General features: G+C 32.0%; 1 protein-coding gene across 2 annotated transcripts in view; it reads left to right on the top strand.

Annotated features, from left to right (window-relative positions):
* LOC125071762 (small G protein signaling modulator 2-like) overlaps nucleotides 1-17,829 on the top strand; it is a 47,892-nt gene extending 30,063 nt beyond the window's left edge. Inside the window, exons 5-23 of one of the 2 annotated variants that reach the window (XM_047682124.1) lie at nucleotides 4,456-4,675; nucleotides 5,967-6,084; nucleotides 6,629-6,735; nucleotides 7,353-7,477; nucleotides 8,820-8,936; nucleotides 9,026-9,162; nucleotides 9,960-10,057; nucleotides 10,146-10,284; nucleotides 10,790-10,965; nucleotides 11,552-11,696; nucleotides 12,090-12,249; nucleotides 12,751-12,943; nucleotides 13,059-13,587; nucleotides 13,879-14,033; nucleotides 14,465-14,589; nucleotides 15,147-15,326; nucleotides 15,565-15,691; nucleotides 16,149-16,299; nucleotides 16,821-17,829. In XM_047682124.1, the coding sequence (XP_047538080.1) occupies nucleotides 4,456-4,675; nucleotides 5,967-6,084; nucleotides 6,629-6,735; nucleotides 7,353-7,477; nucleotides 8,820-8,936; nucleotides 9,026-9,162; nucleotides 9,960-10,057; nucleotides 10,146-10,284; nucleotides 10,790-10,965; nucleotides 11,552-11,696; nucleotides 12,090-12,249; nucleotides 12,751-12,943; nucleotides 13,059-13,587; nucleotides 13,879-14,033; nucleotides 14,465-14,589; nucleotides 15,147-15,326; nucleotides 15,565-15,691; nucleotides 16,149-16,299; nucleotides 16,821-16,909 (3,091 nt within the window). In that variant the 3' untranslated portion in view covers nucleotides 16,910-17,829. The remainder of the gene's footprint in view (nucleotides 1-4,455; nucleotides 4,676-5,966; nucleotides 6,085-6,628; nucleotides 6,736-7,352; nucleotides 7,478-8,819; nucleotides 8,937-9,025; nucleotides 9,163-9,959; nucleotides 10,058-10,145; nucleotides 10,285-10,789; nucleotides 10,966-11,551; nucleotides 11,697-12,089; nucleotides 12,250-12,750; nucleotides 12,944-13,058; nucleotides 13,588-13,878; nucleotides 14,034-14,464; nucleotides 14,590-15,146; nucleotides 15,327-15,564; nucleotides 15,692-16,148; nucleotides 16,300-16,820) is intronic. The other variant, XM_047682125.1, reaches the window with a different exon arrangement.
* The last annotated feature ends 8,586 nt before the right edge of the window (nucleotides 17,830-26,415 follow it).

Genomic DNA, 26,415 nt, shown 5'->3' with positions numbered 1-26,415 from the left:
TTTGTTGCCGGAAAAATACGCGAAAGCGAATCGTATGTTGCATATTTTATAAAATTATAGCCAATTGTATCAATTTGGCGAATGATAAAATCTCGTTTCCGGGCGTTTATTGGATAAAACTTCCGATTAAATATGACGATGACAAAAATTTAACACGTGTACTGAATCTTTGGAGATCATAATATTTTTAAGTAAATCAAGCTTTGGATTCTCTAAATTTCAGTGTGTGTGTGTGCGTTGCATTTGTCTTTTATCATTTAAAGTCCATTTGTAAATGAGAAAAAAAAAAAATTACCTCAAAGCAAACTAACCCAATTACGATCGCTGGAAACTGTTCGGAAACTCTGTGACATTTTAATTAGAAAACACCGCATACATTCCCTCACAACGAGTATGTACCAACGCGTTGATTAAATTTGTCTGTCGCTTGTGAACTACAATTTTACTTTATAAAACAATTAGTGTATAGTTTAGATAAAGCTTAACATGTTAATAAGTTGTCTTTGTTAAATGTTTTCGTACAATGTATAATAGGCTAGTTGACAAAATTTGGAAATTCGTTTAAAACTATAGCTTAGCATCTATTTCACCCCAAAAATATACTATTTTAAGAAAAATAGGTTTTTTATGTTAGTATTTTGAGTTTTTAGAAATGAACTTGAAATTGACCGCGAAAAAGGCCAAGAGTGTCATGGCGTCTTGAATGACGTCACACCTCGCGAAACAGTCGTGTTTGTGTATGACAGTCAATTGTGTTTTTTAATAAATAATGAATTCCTCGTATTATAAATACTGTATGGTGCCCCAATGTGAAAGTACAACGATAAAAACGCTAGACAAATTATTCATATACGTACCAAACAATAAATAAATACGAATAAAGTGGTTAAATGGCATGGAGGCAAGATGCTCTTACTTTGTTAACTAATTCCACAATTTATTTCTGTGAAGATCATTTCGATGTAAGTATTAAATACAACTTGATATATCTATTTATAAATGTATAGTAAAAGAAATGAATTTAGCAAATATAATATAACACACATAACCTATAAAATGTTAGGACTAGAATAGGATTTTATGATTTGTTTGAGTTAAAATATTATTTTCGTTTTATAAAATGTAATAATTCAAACTCTTCTTATTTTTTTAGTTGCCAAGTTATATGACTAATTATACAGAGTATCATATTATGGGTAAAGACATAAGTGCGCATGAAACCAGGTTGTATACCAACGAAGTTCGAATGCCAAGAAGATATATGTTGAAAAAACAAAGTTTGTCAATAATCGCAGAGTGTTTGAAAGATCCAGAACCAAGTAGTACCCCCAGTTTATCTGCCATAATGATAATTGATAGCAACAACGTAGTGTTCCGCGCTTGTTTCGCGAGGTGTGACGTCACGCGACTCTGATTGGTGTTTAATGTCACGTGATTAAATGCCTCATTTTGTCGATTTTATTTTACAAAAATATTATTAATCTTTTATTATTATTGTAGAAAAGTTGTTTTTTTATTTACTAATTATCATGGTTAATCATTAGAAACCCAAAGCCATCCGATTTATTATTAGTGGAAACAAGCCTATTATATATTTAGTCGTTACTATTTACACTCCCTTGCTCCGGAAAGTTCATAAAGCCGTTGGTCCAGTGCCCAAGCTGACTGTGTCGGATTTATCATCGCATTGGATTGTTAAAGTGAGGATATGAGAATAATAACGTTATATATGCCCTACGCAGATATCTAGTCAGCCTTGAGAATAGCCTCCGTAGCCGAAATCGGTAAGGAGGACATCATCATCAGTCTTGAAATAACGAAAAAAATATAGGTCATTATTGAACGTCCGGTCGAATGAATAATAAAATTATTGAAATTGAATTGAATTATATAGCTCTATAGCTGAAGCTATCTTCAACTTGCAAAATTTAACTTCATTTATTATCTATAAATTAAAATGCATTATAAAATGGACAACATTTTATACACAAACAATAAGTAGTGCCTCGTAGATTTAATTTGCTGATTTTTTTTTTTATTATTACTCTCGTGTTCGGAGGTGAAATAAAGCGTCGTGAGAAAACCTACAAATGTTGACAAATTATGACACATTCACCCACATTTACGGAGTAGCGTTATAAAATAAGTTCAAGCCATCTCCATGAGAAGTGATGATTCTCAGACAGAAGTAGGTCGTTAGCGGTTGGCTATGGATAACGCCTATTTTATGAAGGCCAATAACCCAAAAAACAAACTCTCATTGGCTTTTCCTCCATATAAATTATAATTTATTCTTTTATATTTCAATATAAAACTACTTACTTTTACTATTTTGTATAAAATGTAATTTATTCTAATTTCGATTTTCACTATAAATAGTTTTTAAATATCGATACTCAATAGTTTCACTGAAAGAGAAAGAATTCGCGGAATCTTTAAGTATAAAAGTCTAAAATTGGCGATTGAATAAAGACTACGTTAGGAAGTAATTTTCTTAAAATTTTATAAAAGAAAACAAGTATTTTTCATATGAATAAACTAATTAATTTAATAATATCAATTCTTTTCAAACAGAAATAATAGCAGCGTTATTAGAAATACTTGTAATACCTGAAAGTTTTATTTTCAGTACAATGTACCTTTTAAATTGAAAAGCCTTTTTTGTCACGAAAATCTTGTTCTTTAACACTCGTCCTTTATGAGATTGTTTCGTTCCCTGAAGACTTACAAACGTTTCTTATACTAACAATCTTATGCTCGTTACTATAAAGTCGCGTTTTCCATAGCAATAGAACAAGATAACTTTGTTCGACCGTTCCTCTTTATTGCCAGTTTATGACCAGTCGTAAATGAAAAACAATAATGAGCATTACGTTTCATTAAGTTTTTATTTGCTTGGTCTAAAGATGATAAAAAACAGTGCTAGTTGATTATCAAAGTCATGGTTTCTAGCGACCTTAAGGTATTTCAAAAAATCTTAGAGCGTTTGTACTATAAAGATTCGCAATTAAGATATTAGGAAAATCGATACAGGAAGTCATTGACTTAATTGGTCAATGCCACCACATCTTCTGTTATTATGCCATCTTGCCTTGATATCTGTTTCTTGTAGCTTCGTTGTTTGGGAATAACTAATGTTTTGCGTCCAACAGAGTATCCATCTTTATCATTTTTTTTTACCTAATTACGATTTCAAAAACACAATTTTAAGTGAGAATTTTAATATTAGCTCATTGACAATTTTTATGTATATTTATCTCTGTGTATATAAGATGACTTGCTTGGATGTGACGTATATTTTATTGATTAAATATTTTGGGGCTTAAGAACTTTCTGAGCTAATTGTTTCATGCTTGTCTTATTAGAAATCACCGAAGAGATATACTCGTATAAATACAATCTGTTCAATGTTTTGTAATGTGTCAGCTATGAGAAGAAATGTTTTTATGAACAAAGTTGGAACACCTCACATGAGTTTCACTACATAGTATAAAATAAAGTCGCTTCCCGCCGTCTTTCTCTCCCTGTGTATACTTAAATCTTTAAAACTACGCAACGGTTTTTGATGTGTTTATAATAGATAGAGTGATTCAAGAAAAAAGTTTATATGTATAATACATGCATAATATAGTAGTGAAATACTGATAATTTTCGAGTTTTATAAATAAATAATAATAAATAAATATTGGACAACATCACATACATTACTCTGACCCCAATTTAAGTAGCACTTGTGTTATGGAAAATCAGAAGTAACGACTGTACCACTAATACCCAGATCAGACCCAAGACAATTTAGAAAATTAATGAACATTATCTACATCGACTCGGCCGGGAATCGAACCCGGGACCTCAGAGTAGCGTACCCGTGAAATCCGGTGTACACACTACTCGACTACGGAGGTCGTCGTTTTCTGAGATGATGTTGTAAATAAACACTTTTTTGCTTATAGCAAAGGTTGGCAGAACCCTACGAGATTGATCAAAATAATGTATTACAATATTGTACACCTTAAAAAAGGTCTACAAAAATTCCGCGATGGTATATGTTCATCTTTTAGGGATAACCTATAATAACCATTTTTTACAATACCTACAATCCCAATTTCAATAGCCATTATTTCTCGTAAAAATAAAGATATTTTTATGAGAAATAATGGCTTATTTACGAAGTTATTTTAAGCAATATAGCATTAATTCTTAAACACATAGTGCATTAAATATAATTTAATTGGATGGATATTAATTGATTGGATGGATATTAATTGATTGGATGGAATTAAAATGCAGATTTGTTTGTATCATATCATATTCAAAAAAGCCGTGAACGTTGTATATAAAGACATTCTGTAGTATATTTAGTATCAGCATTGCACCCGTGCGAAGCCAGGGCGGCTAGTGTAAAATAACATGTATTATTTGTAGTGAATTGGTTGTTTTATTTTGTTGTCCCAGGTACCTATGGATACGAATTGCCTTGTTCGAGCGTCAATTGGCTAAAATTATTGAACATTTAGTCAACAATGCCAGTAGATACTACGAAAGGGAAGCGTTGGTAGCCGATCCTGACTACGGTAGTATCCTGAGTTCCTTACTGGTTGGTCCTTGTGCCTTGGAATACTCCAAAGCTAAGGCCCCAGCCTGCTTTTGGTCAGATCCTCCGGCCGATGAACTGGTAAGGAAATTAATATTTTTAATTTGATCGTAAAGTAGTAATAATATAATGTTATCGATTGTGACTTACAATTAGTTGGTCCATCTGCATCGGCAGTCGTAGACGTTATACCTGTAACAATTCTTATCTATTGGGAATCAGTATGTTTTATTTCTTAAGCTTGTTTTATAAGGCAGCTATAAAAAATATAGCTCTATGGTCGTAAAGGAACGCGTCGTTGTTACCTAAAAGGCAGACTTGTATTAAGCCTTAACACCAATGAGCCTTCCTAATGATAATTTGCTAATTGTTTAGGCATAAAAATCGATTTGGTTTATATTGTCATTGATTTATATAAATACTACGCGTTGGCTACTAAGTTACGGTCAATAACCATAACTCATTCAGTCGAATGGGAGCAAGCAAGAGAAGTTGACCGTTGTTGAAAGCAATGATTTATTTTTATTCTTAACAAATTCGGACATTTTTATGTTTAGGGGGTAATAAAACGACATTATTATTTTTACGCGCGCTTTATTTACGATTGTAATAATAATTTACGAATTTTATTCTAAAATAAAAAAAAATATATTTGACGTAAATTACATGTATGACAGACATCTTGATATGCTATTTCGCTTACTCTTTACTTCAATTATCTAAGAGGGAGCAGTACAACCGATATGCCGACATAGATTACACAACATACTTAAAGCAGATATGCAAATAATATGATAAAAGAATAAATTTATTTTAACAAATGCTATTTATTCTATATAATAAATTTATTTTAAAAATACTACTTTCACAAAATGCCGAATTGCTTTCTTCGATATTGTAGAAATTATTTTCAGAGAACAAAGTCTTCTGAGGGCAAAAATTTTCTCAAGTATTTGATTGTTTTTTCTTTTTTTTTTGTAGGGTCTAACCTAAATCTGTAATATTGATTATATGTTGCTATTATGACTGTGTAATCTTGTTAATACTAATACTATTATGACTTTTGTCGAATTAAATATTTTTTCTATAGTATATTCAGACACAAACAGAAAGAGATAAAAACCATTTAGACACATCTGCGCGAACGTCTCGGCTTAATCACTGAACTAACTGCCCCCTCCCGCCTTCTTTCCCTTTTCCTTCACTGTGACATAATTTTAATTTTGAACAGCTTGTCTAGTAGTATACATATAAGTACAAGGACATTATATTAGGACTATCTATAATTTTCCAATTCCTAATTCATGTGTTCTTTCTTTCATAATTCATATGTTTTGAATTTCTCTTTATCATTTTTATAAACCTTTCGAAGGTTCAGAGACATAGGATGTCGGCCGGTACGACAACGCCGCCTTCTGTAAGGCGACCCATTCTTAACTTTAGAAGAAGTCTCAATGCGTCTTCAGATGACGGAAGTACAGTTACTACAGGTAAATTATTTTCTACAAATAAAGCTACTAAGCAGCAAGATATACTATATAAATTATTATAACTTCAGAAAAAAAGTCCAATGAGATAGTGTTAGACCATAAATTCACGTGTGATTTCGCATCGCGGCTCTAATACTGCTGAGTTGTTGAAGCTTATTTAATTGATATAACACTTAACTGTCATCTATAGAGTTAAAAGAAAAAACTCTACTTTGAAATTGAATAGTAAATAAAACTCTTGATTCAAATACCACAAGCAACAACTAATTTGTTTTTTTTTATAATGATTCTCGAGTGCTGTTATGTAGTTAATCATCCTAAAAAGTGGGGACTTTTGTCCAGCACTGGGATATTACTGTTACGGGAGTCGTTTTAGTCTACAAAGGATCGTATTACTAATATTTGTTTCATAGTTCAAACTTGTTATAAGAAAGATTATCTGTATTACAAGTTTGTAAAGAGCAAAGTTCTTGATCTTAATAAGTCTGGTTGTTCTATATCAAAAGCTTGAGAGCTTTATAAAGTAATTAATTAAATTATACAGGAACTGCAAATGCAACTGCGTCCAACGCTAAGGATTACGTTGAGAGCTTGCATCAAAATTCGAGAGCGACACTTCTATACGGCAAAAACAATGTTCGAGTTCAGCCGGTTAGTGTACTTTATCTATTTTTGCAGCTATCTTGCATATTGTTTTAGAAGATATACCTTTGCGACATTATTAAGAAACTATAACCATTTCTTACATTGGTAATGTGCACCATGAAAACTAAGATGTTATATCCTTACTACCTGTAAATAGACTAGCTCATTCGCCCTTCTAATTGGAATACAACAATCTATAGACAGTAAAATTCATTACATTACAGTCTTACACAAATGGTAGATTCAATTAAATTAATTTACAAAGTAAGGTGTTAAGAAGTTACATAATAGGTATGTCCTCTAGACCGATTTCCATCAAAGCGGCTATCCAAAGAGAAACTAGCCATTTGCGCTGGACATATTATATTTCACAAGTGTATGCGCAAACAATTTCCATACTCTTATAGTCCAACAGAATGAGAAATCCGACACGTCCGGAAAGAGTACATGGATGTAAAAAATCCCAGATTCTGGTCTGCTACTGAGAATTTGTCGACAAAAAAATCTAGTAAAATTTCGACCAGCTTAAAATATTGGCACTTAAGACTTAGCACTAAGCTAATCTCTGGAACAACGACAGAATCAACTATTTAAATAATAAAGATCAAGTTTCTGAATTTTAGAAAGACGTCGAAGAGCCAATGGCCGGCTACTTGAGTTTACATCAAACAGCCGCTGGACTTGTTATTAAGTGGACTCCCAATCAACTTATGAACGGTTACGCCGAGAGCGAAGGAATTGATAAAAGGTAAAATATCGTAATATTTTTTGTAACATTCATGTAGTTGCTTTAAATGTATTTAAGTGGTATTTGAGTAGTTGTATATATTTTTTATTAATTTATTATGATGTCCTACTTTGTAATCTGACACAATGTAGATATAATTTTGTCTGGTATGCGTTACGCCCAAAATTATATATTGTGACGTTCCCTTTATCAGAGAACTGATATCGAGCTGTTGTCAAGTCGCGTTGCTCATATAATTTAATCCTTGGAATAATTCCAGAGCAATATTATGCAATGAAGTCGACCCTTACTTATAAGACAGTGTTTTTTAAGCATTCATAAAAAAATACTTATAGGTGTAAGGGCCGTCTAGCGATGTCTAAAGTTGCTGGATCGATCTTGACCCCTTGGGCTTATGTCGCACCCCCTCTTAACAAAAGCTTAAAGCTTAATTGGAGGGGTAAATAGGAATATTACTAACTCCTTATTATATTAATTTATATTTCATATATTTCTCCTTTATATATTTAATATAAAGGGGCATTATTACTATTATATTAAAAAAAATAATAAGATTAAATTTTCTATATTTCATCATTATCATTTGTGCACTTAGCATGATATACTCTAAAAAAGATTTGTTTTGCCTAATTGTCATTTATATATCTTATTTTAAGTATTTAATGTCTGTTATCTACATATATTTAATTATTATTTGTTATTCGCCCCTTGAACTTTTAGTAACAAGCCAATAGTAGATTCTGAAATTCGCAAGCATTTCTCCACAGCAAGCAAGACGAATTGTTTCTTGAACAAAATAATCGGAATTTATAAGACTCGCGAATTTATATTCATTTAAAAAGCACAAAGGAGTATCTGAGTATAATTTAACTGATTATTGAAGTTTTTTGTTTTTGAGGACCCTTATATTTGATACCATTATTCAGTATTTTAGTTGATAAACAATATCTATAGGTGAAGAATTTTGTGATTGAAATTAAGTTAAGTTCTATTCTGAAGCCATGCTGAATATGGGTTTACTACCCAGTGGCGTAACTAGTCTTTTCGAGCCCCAATGCAAAAAATTATATGACCACCCTTTGCCTATTATGATTCAATTCCGCGTGGAGCTTGGGCTGAAATTTTGGACACTTTTCCTAGTGCTTTTTTGTAACTTTTGTGAGAGCCCTCCTCGAAAAAGTATGAAATAAATTGAAATAGTATAATCTGTGACCCGCCGGGGCCCTATGCGACCGCATTGGCTGCATTGGCTACCTTACTGGTTAATAGTTTAAATATATTTTTGGGCGTATCGTTTTCCTTTTAAGTTTGAACCTCCTAGTGTATGCTTGTGTATGTGTAGTCAGTATCGTTGGCACCTAGTGCATGTGTCGGCGTGTCCACATGAGTGTATTCTGTGCAGTGCTGCGCCTTGCACCGTGTATAGACGAAGATGTGCTGGTTCGCTTTGTATCAATTGGTATGTGTAGATTTGATTTGTCTTTGCTTGTATTTGATAGAATATTTAAATGTTAAGCTTTTTTTCAAATATTTTCTTGACCTTTTCAGCGTATACTGGGCGATGTCGCTACAAGTTTGTGTATGGGAAGTGGTATATGTTCACGTCCATCGATCTAAACTTAGCGATGCTCTCATTTTAGTAGGACAAGATGGAGTTCAACGACCTCCAATACATTTCCCAAAAGGTTTGTTTTGCTTACATTCAATCAATTATATAAATAAAGCGTTGATTAGATCGGAATTAGATATAAAGATAAGTTTTGTATTATTTTATTTTACGTTAAGGCTATTTTGTAAAGTAATAAGACATTTAGCTTTATTAAATTCTTAGAAATAATTGGAGTGAGGCATACAAATATCAGATTAATCGGGAATCAGCCCTTTCCCATTCCTGCTTCGCCATTTGGACCATGACGGTCTTGTAGAAGGAGACTATGACCCTCCACGCCGATTCTTTATGGAGCATCGGCGGCATTATTACTTGCAGGGAGACGTCATGTCTAGCCTCGTGGACCACGATATGCCTCCGCGTTCCACACAGAGAACGCCTCCAGATGGTGGGTGTAGTCTTCAACGTAGTTTGACTTCTGATAGACTCTTGCGTCCATTCCGTCAATAAAGTGGAAAGCACTCTAGGACTCTTGCTACCTCCCCCGCACTATGCGAATGGCCATTGTCCGCTACAAACTTTAGATCAGCGGCGGGGGTGGACGCCCACCTCGGTGTCCGAGATTAGGCAGCAGTCTGTCTATGGCACTCGAAGTCCAAGGGACCGTCATTGGACACAGTATTTTATATAATATACATATGTATATCGATCCACTTGGAGTTTGAGTCATTAAGGGCGTGCGAATTGGGCTCTGTTCCTCCGCATTTTGTGGATGTCCGTAATATTTTCACAAAATTAATATGTATGTTTGCCAATAATGCAATTGAGTTTGGTATGTTTGAATGTTATCATTTATTATTATTATTTTTATAGGAGGACATTTGCTGTCATTTCTAAGTAGCTTAGAGACAGGCTTACTACCACACGGTCAACTCGATCCACCACTTTGGTCGCAACGAGGAACAGGAAAGGTTAAGTATATTTTATTTTTAATGATTTTAACAATAATTCTAAAAATATTCTGCATAGAATTAAAATTAAAAAAATATATACTTTAAGGTATTTGGTCGTGGCAAAGTCCGCAGGCAACCTTTGCCGAGCTTATGTGAAAGTGGAGAGACGGAAGAACCTGACTGGGAAGAAGTGGCGGGAGATTATGTATTCCGAATAGTCAACAATGCTATCACTGATAGAGAAGGTATTATCTATTGTTGGTTTGTGATATTAAATGAGTGGCAGGTTGTTTCTGGTTATGGCTATTCTAATAAAATTAGTGGGGACTTTTACCAGCGGCGTCACACGGGTACAATGATTATAACATCTTAGATCTTACAGTATACAACTTTGATAGTGCAAAGAGTTTACCCTGTGAAAGTCTTAGGATAAAAATTATCCTAGTTTTTTTTGAAAAAATGTATGTAACTTGATAATTCTGTGCCCTGGCGCTAAAACGCTAAAAGTGCATTTTAGTGTAATATGTAAACCATATTTCGTCATTTGTCAAATCATTTGTGCTTAGACGGCATCAACCTTAAAATTACTTTTCTTAACAGTATTACGCAAAAATATGTTTAGTAATGATCATAAAAGAATTAACATGTGTTAATTGTTTCTATTATGTTTAGTAAATAAGGTTATTGATATTGACCCTATAATAGTGCTTATAGTGGGCAAAGAATTAATTTTCTCATCGCCAATATCAGCTATGCGTCACTCGCTGCTGGAGCGCGTGGTGCAGTCCCCGCCGCGAACCCCACGCCGACCGCTGGCCTCCACGTCCACGACATCATCCGATTCATCCACGATGTCTGTTGACTTTCCCCCGCCCGGACTCAATGGACACACGGCTTTGCCTGCACCTAACCCTATTGTGGAAGAGGTACGATGCCATTGTTGATATAATATTGCCGTAATGCTTAAACGTAGATCTGGCTTTCCTTTGCTGTGTGTTCCTAAACATCAGTGTTTAATGGATATCTGAAATTGTAGAATAATTTATTGAATTATATATTATGTAGAGAATTTTTTAAGGCAAAAAATACAGACTGAAAATAAACTCATTAAATGATTATTTATTTATTGAGTTTATAAATTCCTCTCTCTGTTTCTCTGTCACACCCAAATCACTGAACCGAATTTGATGAAATGTGTTATGAAGTAAGCTTGAACTCTAAGGAGGGACTAGGCTAGGGAATAGGCTACTATTTATGTCTAACACCTGACGACCAACCTCTAAATCGTTTAAACAATAATATTAACGCCGTTTAATGGTAAAATAATGAAATGAATAAAGTTCTTTTGACAGCGTATCTTAAGGATTAGGTAACTGAGTGTGAGTTTTAGACTTAGAAATTAAAAAAAAATCATTCAGTTGAATTCATATAAAAAATATTGACATCATAAATAAGATTTTTTGTGTTTGACAAGAACTGCGTTTCTATCGAAATATCAATGATTACTTTCAGGTTGCATCGATTGAATTGGTCTGTAGTACAATGCGTCGACAAATCATCTCACGGGCATTTTATGGTTGGCTCGCTTATTGTAGACACCTGTCCACAGTGCGAACACATCTTAGCGGATTAGTAAATCCGAATATAATAACAAGAGGTATGATATTTGGAGTAATGCTCATTTCGTTTTAGCACAAACTATTAATTTAGCCTTATACTAGTTTTCTTCAAATTAAAGCATATTGTAATCCAATAAGAATATATGTTCAATGTCTGCGGCATTTCCAGTGTATATTCTTAAAGAGCATGTATTTTGTAAATCAATGCTAGTATCAAATCAATAAGGACTAAAAGAGAGGAAAACGTCCACCAAACAATGTTTATAAGTAAGACCGATGAATCGGCAATGTTGAACTAAATTCTAAATAAGTTTCTTCTGATATTTTTGTTTAAAATCGTCATGATTTACATTGTTTTATTGATAGAGATTAAATAAATGCAATTATTGTTTTAAATATAGTTATAAATACACATTTGTATCTTATTTCAGAAGGTATAGAAACTGGTTTAACTGAAGAGTTGTGGCGGTCTATGATGGATAACCGAGGTATTGTGATTGATAAGGAAGAGGTGTATAGGATAGTTTATTACGGCGGAGTTCAACATGATATTAGACGAGAGGTCTGGCCGTTCCTCTTAGGATATTATGAGTAAGTCATTTGTAAAACACTGTTATATAAGATACAATAATTTCACCATATTTTGTGAAAATATTCTAATCAACAGAGACAGTAATTAGACATTTTAGACATAGACAACAGTTAGATTTAATAGAGAAAACTATTTTTACAGTTAATTTAATTCTTGAGAATGTTATGTAAAATTTTGAAAAATAAAAATTTCAATTTGTGTAGTGAAAGTAGCTGGATTCAATCCTTAAGAGCTGCTAGGCTTTGACTGATACTTTTAGTTAATAATGTCATAAATACCATTCCATTCCATCGGTTATTCTTTGCAACAAATATAAAAGTTTCTTGAATTATAAAAGAATATTGGATTTCCTGGATTAAAAATTAACGTAAATATCCTTCAAATTCCTTATCAGTAAAATGAAAATACTTCCTCAACTCAAATCATACCTTGAAGAAATTGAAATATTATGTTTCTGAGTCTCTTTTGCAATATACATACTTATTTCATGTTTTTTTTAGGTTTGGCTCAACCGCAGAGGAAAGGATCGAACAAGACGTAGCATACCGACGACAGTACGAAACAACAATGTCTGAGTGGTTGTGCGTAGAAGCGATAGTGCGACAAAGAGATAGAGAAGCTACCGCTGCGTCAATTGCACGACTCACGGAATCCTCAGGAAAACCAAGACCTGAAGTCAATGAACCTGGTGAGGTGAGTGCTAACATGTGATATCATTTAATTTATTTTGGGATACGCAGTTCTAAGATTGACGGATTTTGTGTTATTTTTTTAATAATACGCTAATATGTAATTTGTTATTTTCCAGGTCTTTGAAGATGATTGTAGCGTTATATCAGACAATCCACCAATCGTCTCACCTGAGCCCAGTGATAACGAACAAAGGAAACAAGAATCTAAACCTATACTTTCAAGAGCACCGAGTATAGATGAAGTTGACAACATTGAAATGGATTCAGAAGAGAAAGGCAAGGAATCTTCCAAAGTCAATGGAGATACAGAAACAGAGACAAATGATAGCAGGGACGTCGATAGTCTCAATGAATTAGACGATGATGACGAAGTATATATTAAGAGTGTTGTTGAAAATCCGGATATGAGACGTGAAAGTATAGCCGAGATTAAGAGACTTGCGGAGGGATTTGTACAAAAGGGTGAAGGAAGAGGATTATTATGCAGTGTCGACAGTGCCAACGTTAACCTTAATGGAAGTGACTTAAAGTCCTCGATAGATGAATATCAACCGAGCACGCATCAGCAGCATACGAGCGTTATTATAACAAATCCGTCTGTTGATCTAGCTCCGTCCGGTTCACCCGCGTCTGGTGGAACTACAGGTAAATAGATTAATTTAAAATGGAGCGTAGTAGTGCTCAGATGCGATATGCTTTGTGTATGAAGTATGAAATAGTATCTAGCAGAATACCAATGAAATACTACTATCATAGAATTTTTGAGTAGAACGGAGCCTTTTTTTAAAGTAAGGTTGTCTCGCAGTAGGCCTTTTCCGTCCGTTACTGATAGTAATCTAATTATGCTTAAGACTTTAGGTCAGTTTTGAAACGTTTTGACTGGCGCCCTCTAGCTTTGGTGTGGCTATAGTTGTCTGTCTGTGTTTTGTTCTGAAGCCAACGTGAGTCCGGCGCGCAGCCCGTTGGGCGTGGTGCGCGAGGAGTCGCAGTCGGCGGGCGCGTCATTCGACACGCTGGAGCCGAGCGACGCGCGCCCCGACAACCGCTCCAACTGCGTCTCCCCCGCCAGCTCCAATGGGGGGGTGTATTCTGTAAGTTGATTGCTTTGTTACGAATTATGACACAAACTAATATAATATGCGCTATAATTCATGGACAGCGAATTAATGCAATTTCTCTTAGAGAAAGTGGTGGTGAGAACAGGTATTAAATTATTTTAAGCAAGTTTTTATAAATGTATGAAAAAATGATTATAAATATTCGCTCGGTTTTTGGGTACATTGCGTTTCTTATTTATATGTACTAAATTCAAAAGTTATTTCATTTTTTGTGTCAATATATAATGTCTTTATTATATATACCTCGAAACAAAAATTGTAATAAATTTTATAATTTTAGTAAACCTCACATATACATTTAGAGGATGTTGTTCACCATTTGTTGATATATAGATATTTTATTATTCTGGTAAACTTATGGTCACATAAGACATATGTTTATTAATTAATATGTATTGTTTTAGAACGAATTAGTAGAGAGTTTTGCACTGAATCTACATAGAATTGAAAAAGACGTGCAAAGATGCGACAGGAACTACCCATTCTTTACAGATGAAAATTTGGATAAACTCAGAAATATTATGTGCACGTGAGTATCATTCACACAGTTACTATGCAGTCATCACTTTTTACAAGTATATAAATCAGTTACATCCTCATTTATAACAATTTGATGATTGATGTTAACTATTTTTCCAACTGTACATCGCCTTACCGCTAATCAATCCCATGTCCTTAACTAAAGTTGTCTGGAAGGGACTTCTCTCTCTCAGCGATAAGTCCGCCTTTTGAATATATACATAATGTTGTTTGTAGCTTTATATTAATTTTCTCTTTGTGTATATTAAAGCAATTTTATATTCCACTAGCTCAACCCGTGCTTTAACTTATGTGAAATTTAAATATTTTATATACAAACTTTCAATCCGAATGTTTCATCCTCGAAGACTGAATTAAAAAGTCTTCTAAGGCCTTCCTTACTACTTACGAGAATACTTCGTACCGGGTTTTATTAAAACCGGTTCAGTAGCTTAGTCTTGAAAGCGTAACAGACAGGCAGAGTTACTGTCATCTTTACAATATTAGTATCGATTTTTAAAATATATGGATACTGAATAAATCTATTATTTTTTTTACTTTTAAAAGGTATGTCTGGGAACATCTGGAGACAGGATACATGCAAGGCATGTGCGATTTGGTGGCGCCGCTGCTGGTGATCATGAAGGAGGAGGCGGTTGCGCACGCGCTGTTCTCGAGGCTCATGCACAGAGCGAGGGACAATTTTCCTTCTGGTCAAGCTATGGATGCACATTTTGCTGACATGAGGTGAGGCAAAAATGGATTTCTTTATATAATAGCTTACAATTTCTAAAAAACACACATATTGTTTTTTTTTTGTATTTTTACAACGTTTTATTTAACTTTACATAAAGATAACTAAATTTTAGTATATTATTTTTTAGTCTAAGCTTACATGCCGACATTTATTTCCATAAAAAAATATCCTTTTGATTCCTTTATGTTCGCCAAATCATTAAAAAAATGATTTTATGTCCTCTGCTAGGTCACTCATTCAAATCCTGGATTGTGAGTTATACGAGCTGATGCACGCGCACGGAGACTACACTCACTTCTACTTCTGCTACCGGTGGTTCCTGCTGGACTTCAAGCGGGAACTTGTCTACCAAGATGTAAGTATTTTATATTGACATCATAAATAAGATTTTTTGTGTTTGACAAGAACTGCGTTTCTATAGAAATATCAATGATTAATTGAAACGAACACTTGTTTCGATTTTTTTCTTTATACAGCTTACAGTATATATATATATATATTGATATCGTTCGGAATTCAATTTTGTTTTATTGTTCTCAATTCTGGATACATTTTTTTCCCTAGGTGATAGGATAGAAAAGGCTGTTATAGTTTTAATTAAATAGTATAAATATTATTAAATTGGGATCAAAGTTTTTGTCGTAATTGATGTCAGACGAGGACCAAGGCAACGCAAATATAAGCAAACTGCATTATTTAAATTAATACTTTGTTAGTCTTGGAATTTTGAGTGTTTTTATTTATATTTTATATTATTTATCGTTATCCTAAAATTTTTATCATATAATATACACTGATTGTTGTTACGAAAGGTTTTCTCGGCCTGGGAGTTGATATGGGTGGCGCGTCACGTGGCCTCCGAGCATATGGTGTTGTTCATAGCGCTCGCTCTGCTCGAGACCTATCGTGACGTTATACTCGCAAACGCCATGGACTTCACCGATATCATCAAGTTCTTCAACGGTATGTATATTTAAGAATTAATAATCTTACGTATCCTAGGACCTAGGGCTAGGTCTAGTGAATTTTCATGTACTTAATTTGTTCTTATAATTCATCTCGTGCTTGGTGAAGGAACACATCGCGAAGACCAGTATGAGTAGGATGAAAATTTTATATGTATACATCATCCCCATTTTAGCAGCAAGGTCGAATAAGCCTTTCCGTTTTATATGCCAGATCGATAGGCGGACTGGCAAATAGGCTACCAGGTGGTAAGTGGTTACCGCTGACCAGATATTTGTACTATAAGAAATATTAATTATTCCTCATATTACCAATGCGTCCTCAAACTTGAGAACTGAGATGTTGTCCTTTGTGCCAGTAGTTACACTGGCTCACTTATCTACCAACGGAATAGCACAATAGTAAGTATTGGGTGGTACCTATCAGAAATACATGCACAAAGCCCTACCACCATATAAAAATGGATGGAGGGCTAACATGTACTAGTTTACTAAACTCGTAATATATTTTCGTTTCAGAAATGGCCGAGCGTCACGACGCTTCCGCCGTGTTATCTCTCGCTAGGGACTTAGTCCTACAAGTTCAGACTCTAATTGAAAATAAATAAAGTTCAAAATGTAATGACACTCGCATCTCATTAAAATAGTGATTCATAGGTCACGGTTCATAGAACAAATTTTCGAAGGCTAGGTCCTATTAGACTTATCGTAAATAACGAATAGACAATTCTACTGTTAACATGATTCTATTAGACGATTCCAAATGTTCGATGTGACAACGTGTATTTCTAATATTTATACTCTGTGTAGTCTTAAATAGTTTCATAAGGCGTAGTGCACATTGCTAATAATGGATAGGTTTTATTTACTTTAATTTTGAATTTTTAGATCGATCGGTTGATGAAATTTTACGTAACTTTAAATTACTAATTCATTATTACGTTTTGAAATTTACAGATTTATTTTGTGATTTTTAGGAGATATCTGTAATTGACATGTTGTTCTATGTTTGTATCTATGTTTATTTTATATTTTAAAATGTTATCGGCTCCAAATCAATTGAAACATTTAAAGACTTTTATAGAATGTTATGGTAATGGTGAGAGATAACGAATACTAATTTAATTTAACATTGTCATATACTTTTACTAGAATGTGAAATGCTTTATTATGTTTTTTATCTGGAAATTTCAAAAGAAATTGCATTTTTCCTATTCATCATTCCATATAGTCACTTAGTAAAAACCGAATACAATTGTCCTAATTACTTTTATAAACTCGAAACTGATTCTGTTTATTTGTTTATCCCACTACACATTATACAGAATAAAGATATGGTTCTAACAAGAACTCAAACGAGGGACAAGCCGCGCGCGGTTACTAATTTCTTTTTTTTTTTTATAAATATTATTAAACTGGCTATGTGCACTGAGCCTAACTATAAAGAGGCAATAAGATATATAAAAGGACAACGCAAATATTTGATATTGTAGTAATATAATATTTTGATACGAAACATCACGAAAACACTTTAATGGAAATTATATAAGTATTTGAAAATATCGTTAAAAATATATTTTAATTATTGGAATTATATTATTTTTAATGATTATTAAATTCTAAATCAAGATATAAATATCCTCAAACTATTGATTGAACGAAGAAAAATGGGACGAGGTTTTATGTAAAATAATTAAGACATAAAACCTTTTTTTTATACTTATTTTTTTTTAAGGATTAATTTTGGTTTCTAGTTCACTTTTTTCCAAGTTTATTTATTACATATATTACACAAGAAGGAATCTTAATGGAACAAGTAGATAAAGTTTCAGAATTTTTACAGGTAGTGTCGTTGCACCGAATCTTCATGACTATAGTTTAAGATTTTTTCAAAATTTGTACCTGTTAGGTTAAATAATACATTACATTAAATTCATTGTATTCCAGTACTTTGTAAAACAAATATATATTGTCTAAGTCGTTTATATTCTATATATTGTTAGTGATATCACAATATTTATTAATCGTTTCAATACGCGTAATTCAAGTTGGCCGGCCTGAAGTTAGATATCGAAAATGTTCTCGCTTCAAACAAACAACAATATTATTATAATAAATATATGTATTAATATATTAAATGCGAAAGTAACTCTATCTCTCTGTTCGAATCGAAATTTGGTACGAAGCAAGCTTGAACAAGGTAGCAAGGATAAATACTCTTTGGGCCTAACACCTGACGACCAACCTAAAGCGCGAGAGAAGCCGCGAGCGATACCTAGTCTAATATGAAACAAATGTCCCGTCCCTGTCAGTCTGAACTCAAATTAACGGACGGATTCACCAATGAGTAGAGTGATTCACGAGGAAGGCATAGGCGTATTATTCATAAATGTTTTGTGTTAATCGGTTGGTTGACGATTATTGTATCTACACGTGCGTAGCTGGGAGGAGTAGCTAGTAAACTATAGCTATATACGTAGTAAAACATGCGCTCATATCTGTGCGTATGTGCATCTTTACCCTTGTTCAGCCCACTCTCCCTTTTGTTGACCGGCCAACTTAAATTGCGCGTATACTAAACTTCTTTCAAATATAGGAACTTTCATATTAAAATATAAAATTAAAACTGTGATTAAAAAATTACGCTCCTATCCTGAGATATATCTTAAGATATTTAATTTATATTATATTTTCATGTTTTATAAAAAAACAAAAAAAAAGAAAATATATGCAAATTTAATATATTTTGTATCCATTTAGTATAAGCAATGCTCTGGGAATTACTTTACCTTATCTATATTAATATTATAAATGCGAAAATAACTCTGTCTGTCTGTTTCGATTTCACAGTTAAACCACTGAACCGAATTTTATAAAACTTGGTACGAAGCAAGTTTGAGCCGCAACGAAGGACATAGGATATTTTTTATACCTAAAATCTACGACCGCCCTTCGTGCGAACGAATCTGCGGACGAGATTTTTTTTCGTAAATAATCCTATTTTAATAAATTTTAGAAATTAAATTAAGATGACTCTTAAGGCGACATCCATAGTCTTCTCTTAATATAATTATTATAATGCTAATCTTTTGTTGACATGTTAATTTATTTAGTTAATAATTAACGTCTTGGAAGCAAATTTCAAACGTAATTTTATATCGACTAAACATCAAACTCCCACCGATTCCGAATATATATTATACACTGAAGCATCATCAAGCAATTCAACATTTTTAATTATGATTATTCTTTTATACGGATCAAATTAAAATACGCTTCATTCAAGTAAAGTGTATCGGGTAATATTACATCCTTCTTTTACAGGCTTATATTAAAAACCACTACAATATATCACCGCTTAATGTAGAGTCAATTGTAAAGATTCAGAAAAAAGCTCAGTAATTACTCTTTTATTACTGACTTACTATACATACAGGACGAATTAATCATGTACAATATTTCTTTGTGTTTTTACGAATTTTTAGGGTACTAATAAAATTTTATTGGTATGATCAGTCGAAAGCCTACAAGGTAGATATAATAGATAGTTCATATACATCATAGTTTCAGGGATTGGCTAATTCTCTCAAATCAAGTTATTTTTCTAATTCAGTTCAAAAAGAATATATATTTATTTTCTTTTAAATAATTTATTTCAATAAAAAGAGTAATATATCCTTTTTTGATAATCGTCGTGATTAAAATTACATGTTATTCATATAATACATCAAAATATGTTTAAGTTAAACTAAACAGCTTGTTATAATATCAATGTTATTCCAATATTCATATCGTCTTCTTCCCCCGTGCCTTGTATTTCCACAGATAATATCCAAATTAATATATTTACCTTAATCCTTGATATAATAAAATTGTATAATACATGTTTACAAATTATTGATGTTAATAAATAAAACTACTATTTAATTCATATAGAATATACTATGAAGTTAATAAAATTAATTATGATTCTGCGTAAACTACAAATTAAAACCGACTTTACCACCTAATGGCATAGAATTCGTATACTAATTTGGTTTTAAATTATTCGAGACAATTGTCTTTTTATGCTCATTTAGGTGAAACAGTGTCGTTTCCCTCTTTCGAAGGACAAAACAAAGATGAAAGAAAGGGATAAATCAGTTTTTATTGAAATACTCGCTAAACAATGTTTATAAGTTCAGCTGTGTATAATTCGTATATAAAATAAAATATTATTCATGTTATTAAACTTACAGAATATCTAATTTCAAAATTATATACTATATTATAAACTATAAAATGGCCCTAAAATATTGAGATGAATTAATTTGCAGACGAACAAAACTGATGATTTGAGTTTTGTATGTATGTATGTATAAAGTAGAGCTTCCTACATCTTATTATCTGTATAATTTCGTCTGCTAAATTATAACAAAATTCGCAAGCACTTAACCAAATATAACTATAATTATTTAATTAAGAATATACTTATTTATGTATTAAATGCGTATATTGTATTCAATTAAGGCTTTTATTGTCCGTGCTTTAATGTTTAATTCCAAATATTTGTGATTGTTATACGCTTAAGTAACTATAAATTTAACGGTTAGTACGACGGTGTGACACAGGCCTACGTCCAGACAAGCGAAGCTTTATATATATATATAAATATTATATATATTTATCGTGAACGTGTTACAAACACACTGGTGTCAAATTTGAATGTATCTATTTAATTAGAATATAAATACCTACTATATTGAATGTTTTTAAATAAATGTTTGTATGTGATAAACATTTTTAATAATTCGCACTTGTTATTTAAGAAAATTATATTTACCGATGTTTGTGTAATGTACAGTGATAGACATTTCAATAGTTTTCTTTTAATCTTTTGTATTAAAACAAAACTGTAGGTACGTTTATTACTTATTATAATAATCTAAATTGAAACCTGTGAATCTCCTATCATACAAATATTATTATTATTATGTCCCGATTACATTGGTCGTGGTTGTCGAGGAATGTTCGAGAAGTTTCGGGAATATTCGGGTGTTTATCAACATGGACAGTGACAGACCAGTGAGCAATGTTATTTCAATTGACGGAGTAAAGAACTGTTGAACTGTTGTCTCCTCAAAACTCGTTGGACATTCCTCGAAAAATAACGGGGTATTTAATAATAATAATTTAACAAACACATATGGCTCATTTAGTAATAAATATAAATGTCTAAATTCTCAAAAGTTTTTTCATATAGATACTGTTAAATATTTTATTTATTAAAAAATACAACAATACTCACAATTTTAATTCTTCTCTTGGTTAATTTTCTTTTTTCAAACGCATTATTGTAAAAGATTATTTATCAATGCACAAAAATATGCCTTGTTTTATCTTTGAACGATTTTACGTTATTATTTGTTATTTGATATACTATCTTTGTATGCATTCATCTGGTCCGGAATATTCGGAATTAAAAAAAAAAATCATGTAACAAACATTTTATGTAATCTTATATCACGATTCTAATTTTAAAAATAATGACCACAAATAATGTTACTACTTAAACACTATAAAAACTTTATAATTAATTTGTATTTTATTCGTATAAAACTTTTTGATTGTTTTTTTTACTCGTTATAGTAATTGTTTTCCTTATTGTACAATCTTTTCCGCTATTTAATGTTGGCCGGAAGTTTGCGTTTACAACTAAACAACTGACCAATGACACTTCAGTTGTGTTGTCCTTCCGCAAATCTATTTTCGTGTAACGATATATGTTAAATTAAATTAGTAATGATTGTTTGTAATCGTGAAGAAATATTTAAATAAATATAATAAATATGGTCTTATATTGTTTTTATGAATACGATTAGATTTATATTGTCTATAACACATACGATAGCGTTACTCAACCATCCAGCTAAAACTGTTGGTAAGTAGCGAAGACTATGTACTATGTAGTACTTTTGACTTTCATTCCAATATAAAATAACTTTTGAGAATTGACATAAAATAAATAAGATGTTATATTTTGATTGACTTCGTAAATAGATAGCAGACTTTATGTCAACACATACCTGTCTCTATGTGTCTGTGTGTGTAATTAACACTGAGATATTGTAAGTGGAATTGTATAATGGATAGCTGGAACGATTTGTAATAAACGACTATTTTTGTGAAATCATCTAATCATTAAAATATCCATTCCATTGAATCTGTGGTTTTGTTATGCCTTTAACTCTAGTTGGTTTAATATACAAGTAAGTACGTATCATCATTACATAGTATAAAACAAAGTTGCTTACCGCTGTCTGACCCTACGTAAGCTAGATCTTTAAAATTACACAACGTTGCGTTTTTTTTAATAGATAGATAGATTCAAGAGGAAAGTTTATATGTAGGTATAATACATGTACAATATAGTAAATAAACACTCATAATTTGAGAGGTTTCTAAAGTTATGTCGTAAATAAACACATTTCTGCGCTTACATTGCAAAAGGTGGCTGAAACCTACGAGGCACCTTAAAATGGTCTTCATGCCGCTATGGTATATGTCTATCTCTTAGGGATAAACCGGGGTTGCTAGTTAAATATAAGTAGCACGTAGTAAAACCTTTTTTTTTACATATCTTGATTTATATAAAATAAAACAATAAAGTTTTAACCGTTTTTATGTTAAGAAAAAACGTATTACTTATTCTGTATAACATACGAATTCAAATGAGATTAAACTTATTATGTGTAATATAATTGAGCACATGCGTGTGCCAAAACACAAATGGATTCTTTATTCCACAATTATCACACTGGGATGTCTCTGCCAATCTGTAAGCCTCGGGCTTTTACTGAGAATATCTGAACAGAAAAAATCAATCACTTTCTATTGGCCCCAACTGAGGTTTGAACCCAAAACCTCGGTCTTATAATTAGTTACTAAACCAACGAAGCAGCCAATAATATAATGTTCAAGTATTGCCTAAACATAGGTGATCTCTATATTCTGTCACTGTCTGTCTAAACACAGGGCGATGTAACCGTAAGCCGAGATGCTTAGGGAAATTTCTGGCTCAAGACTAGCTTTATTTATTTTCTGAGCCAAGAATTTAAATTGTAAACACCCTCAACTTTTAAGCACCAGGATCCTTTTTGAGAATTATTTAATAGAAAAATCCAATAAATTCAATTTAAAACAAATTTAGTATAAAACACTTCCGCGACTAGATTTCCGCCGTTTGTACGCTTAAAGCTTTTAAACTAAGCAACGGATTAATAATGCAATTTTCATCAATAAACAGAGTGTTTAAAGAGGAAGGTTTATAAGTATAATACATGAATATTATAGTTTGCCTAAGTCAGTTCAGTTGAATAAGTAAAGTTTTATAAATTACTGCATTTGGAGCAAAATATATAATTTTAAGAAAATATTGAAACCCAAGACACGGGCACAAACGTATCCGTGTAGGAACTTTAAATTAAACAATAAATAGTCAGTAAATATCACTTCAAATCCATTTTCATTATGCTGTACAATGAAATTCCTCTAACTCTATAAGTAGGAAGTTTAAGTTAAGTTGTACATTACCTTATAATATGACCTTAATTTTAAGACTGTCGGTTGGGAAGGATCACTATTTTTAAAAAAGAATCGATTGATTTCGACTAAAACTTTCGGTTGAAGGTTGATAATTAACCTATAAACCTAAAACTCGTTTTATCATTCTATTTTTAAGGGAAAAGAGATATAAAAATAAAACCCTATTTTTTCACAACCAAGTTCAACTATATAATTGTAGATGGCTACTTTTTAATCCGAAAAAATGCACGAAAGCATAAATCACAGATAAAAATGTAAACGTAATAAAATATACTTAAATAATTATAACTAATAGTCGGTACGTATTACACGTCAATATTCAAGATAATGTATATATTATATAATTAAAATCATTTAAGATAAATGCTATTTCAATTAAATAATGTGTTAATCGCTTTTATTATAATTTGAACTCTAAAATATTTTTAATTATCTTAGGTACTTTCCTCACGAGATAAGCGAATAAGTGACTTCATCTGAATTATATAACAAGATTGATTAAGATGTAAGGTTATATACAATACTATACGTTCAATGACCTACTTTATTGGTGAGTCACTTGTGTGTCATCAGCATTAAGATAGTGAAATCCCCTTCATTTTAAACATTTTTATAATAAATATAACAGACAACAACGTTTTCTCAATTACAAATTAGTAGTTATTTTAATATGTCCTAACTTTGGACGCCGTGACTTTGACAATGTCTATGTTTAAGGCTCTTAAACTTTTTTAAATACAAAGTAAAGTAGATTGTGTTGTTATTAAGTGGTTACAAATTCAGTTGCTCATATTTAACCCACACAATAACGGACATTATTTTATTTAGAAAACATTTTTATATAATAATATAAGGTAGTATATAATTTTTAATTATAAAATTAACATAGACGTACAGAAATAAGTGGCCATACGGTTTATTTTTAGTGTTATTATTATAATAATATGTAGCAACGATATATATATCTATACTTATAAAATATATGTCCCGACTGACTGATTCATCATCGCCGAGCGTAAACTATTAAAGTTAGGGCCATGAAATTTGGTAAGTAGGATTCTTATATTGAGTAGACACCCACTAAGGAAGGAATTTTGGGAATTCTAGCCAGCAGCGAAAAGTCTGCCATGCAATTTGCCGTCACGGCATACGATTCGGTCCAATAATTCTTTCACAACAGTGATCCCAAAAGCAATTATAAGAAATTATATAAGTAAGAATAATAGTTATTCAAATTGGTGATATTGTGTCCGAGATTAGTGTAGTCAGCTATAAAAACTAAGGTTTATAATCAAATTCATATTGTAAAGGCAGCAGCAACTCGGTTCGCTTGCATAACAAAGCTACGAAGCCGATTGTATTGATGTATTTATAGATATTTAACATAGAGACTTTCAATAGCATAGACATATAAATCAAGGGATTTACGAAAGAATAAATTTCACGTTAAATTAATCGTCTGAACCACTTAAAATATCTCTAAATAGTATAAAACAAGGTCTCTATTCGCACCTGTCCAAATCATTTCTGTTTCTCAGCTTGCTTGGTAACCATGCAACGGATTTCGATACGTGTTTCATTATTATTTAAAGAATGTTTGGTGTACGTTATTACACAGCACCGAAGAAAAAATCAGTTAGCAATTGATTACATCTCATTTCTTGGAAAATAGCACGCAATTTAGCCATGCGAAGACGGGTCAGGTAGCTAGTATATTATAATACCTAATATAATAATATATTCCTTAGCTTGATATGGGATGTGATTATTTAAGTTATGTCTTTTATTTTTTGTATGATGGTAACCAAGTTTGTTCAAACTTATTGTTTTGTTAAGTTACTAAAGTATTCGCACGACCTCTGAGACTTGAGTTAATACAACAATGATATAGATATATCAATATCATTGGTTTAATTACAAAACAAAGTAAGACAATTTTCGCAAGTGTTTTTTTTTACGAGGAGAGTACCACGATGGCTTGCTTTTAATAAGATATTTTCGATTAGTGGAGAACAAAATATTGGTAACTTAGTTAAATGATATAATGTATTTATAATAGTTCTTACTCAAACCTCAACGTGGCCAATCAAAGTGTTTCATCTAATAGATCTGAAGATAAGTGAGTCCATATCCAGGTGTGGGACAATGGGATCTATATGTTATCCGATTGCCTATGGGATTGCATACTCTAAGAAATAATTATAACATTCGCAACTGTGACACGGAAAGCATTTAATACAGGTTCCGCGCCTTAGCACATGATGAACTAAACGTGATGGATCGCGATCCCACCGGATTGAGTTTAATAGTTACAGAACTACAATATTAAATAAACATTAAATATACTATGGTAACGGTACTAAAATAAACTTACAAATAAAAAAATTACAGTATTCTACAACATGTTTCGAATTCCGGTTATAGTTTTTTAAATTGGATTTTTTATGACATTTAAATATAACCTATGATATTTCATAATGACTGATAAATATCGATGGACGTTCTATTAATATTTTTTAATTTATTCAAT

Source organism: Vanessa atalanta, chromosome 20, assembly GCF_905147765.1.
Source record: "Vanessa atalanta chromosome 20, ilVanAtal1.2, whole genome shotgun sequence".
Lineage (NCBI taxonomy): Eukaryota > Metazoa > Arthropoda > Insecta > Lepidoptera > Nymphalidae > Vanessa > Vanessa atalanta.
The sequence above is the reverse complement of the archived record's forward strand: the minus strand, read 5'-3'. Positions and strand labels throughout refer to the sequence as shown.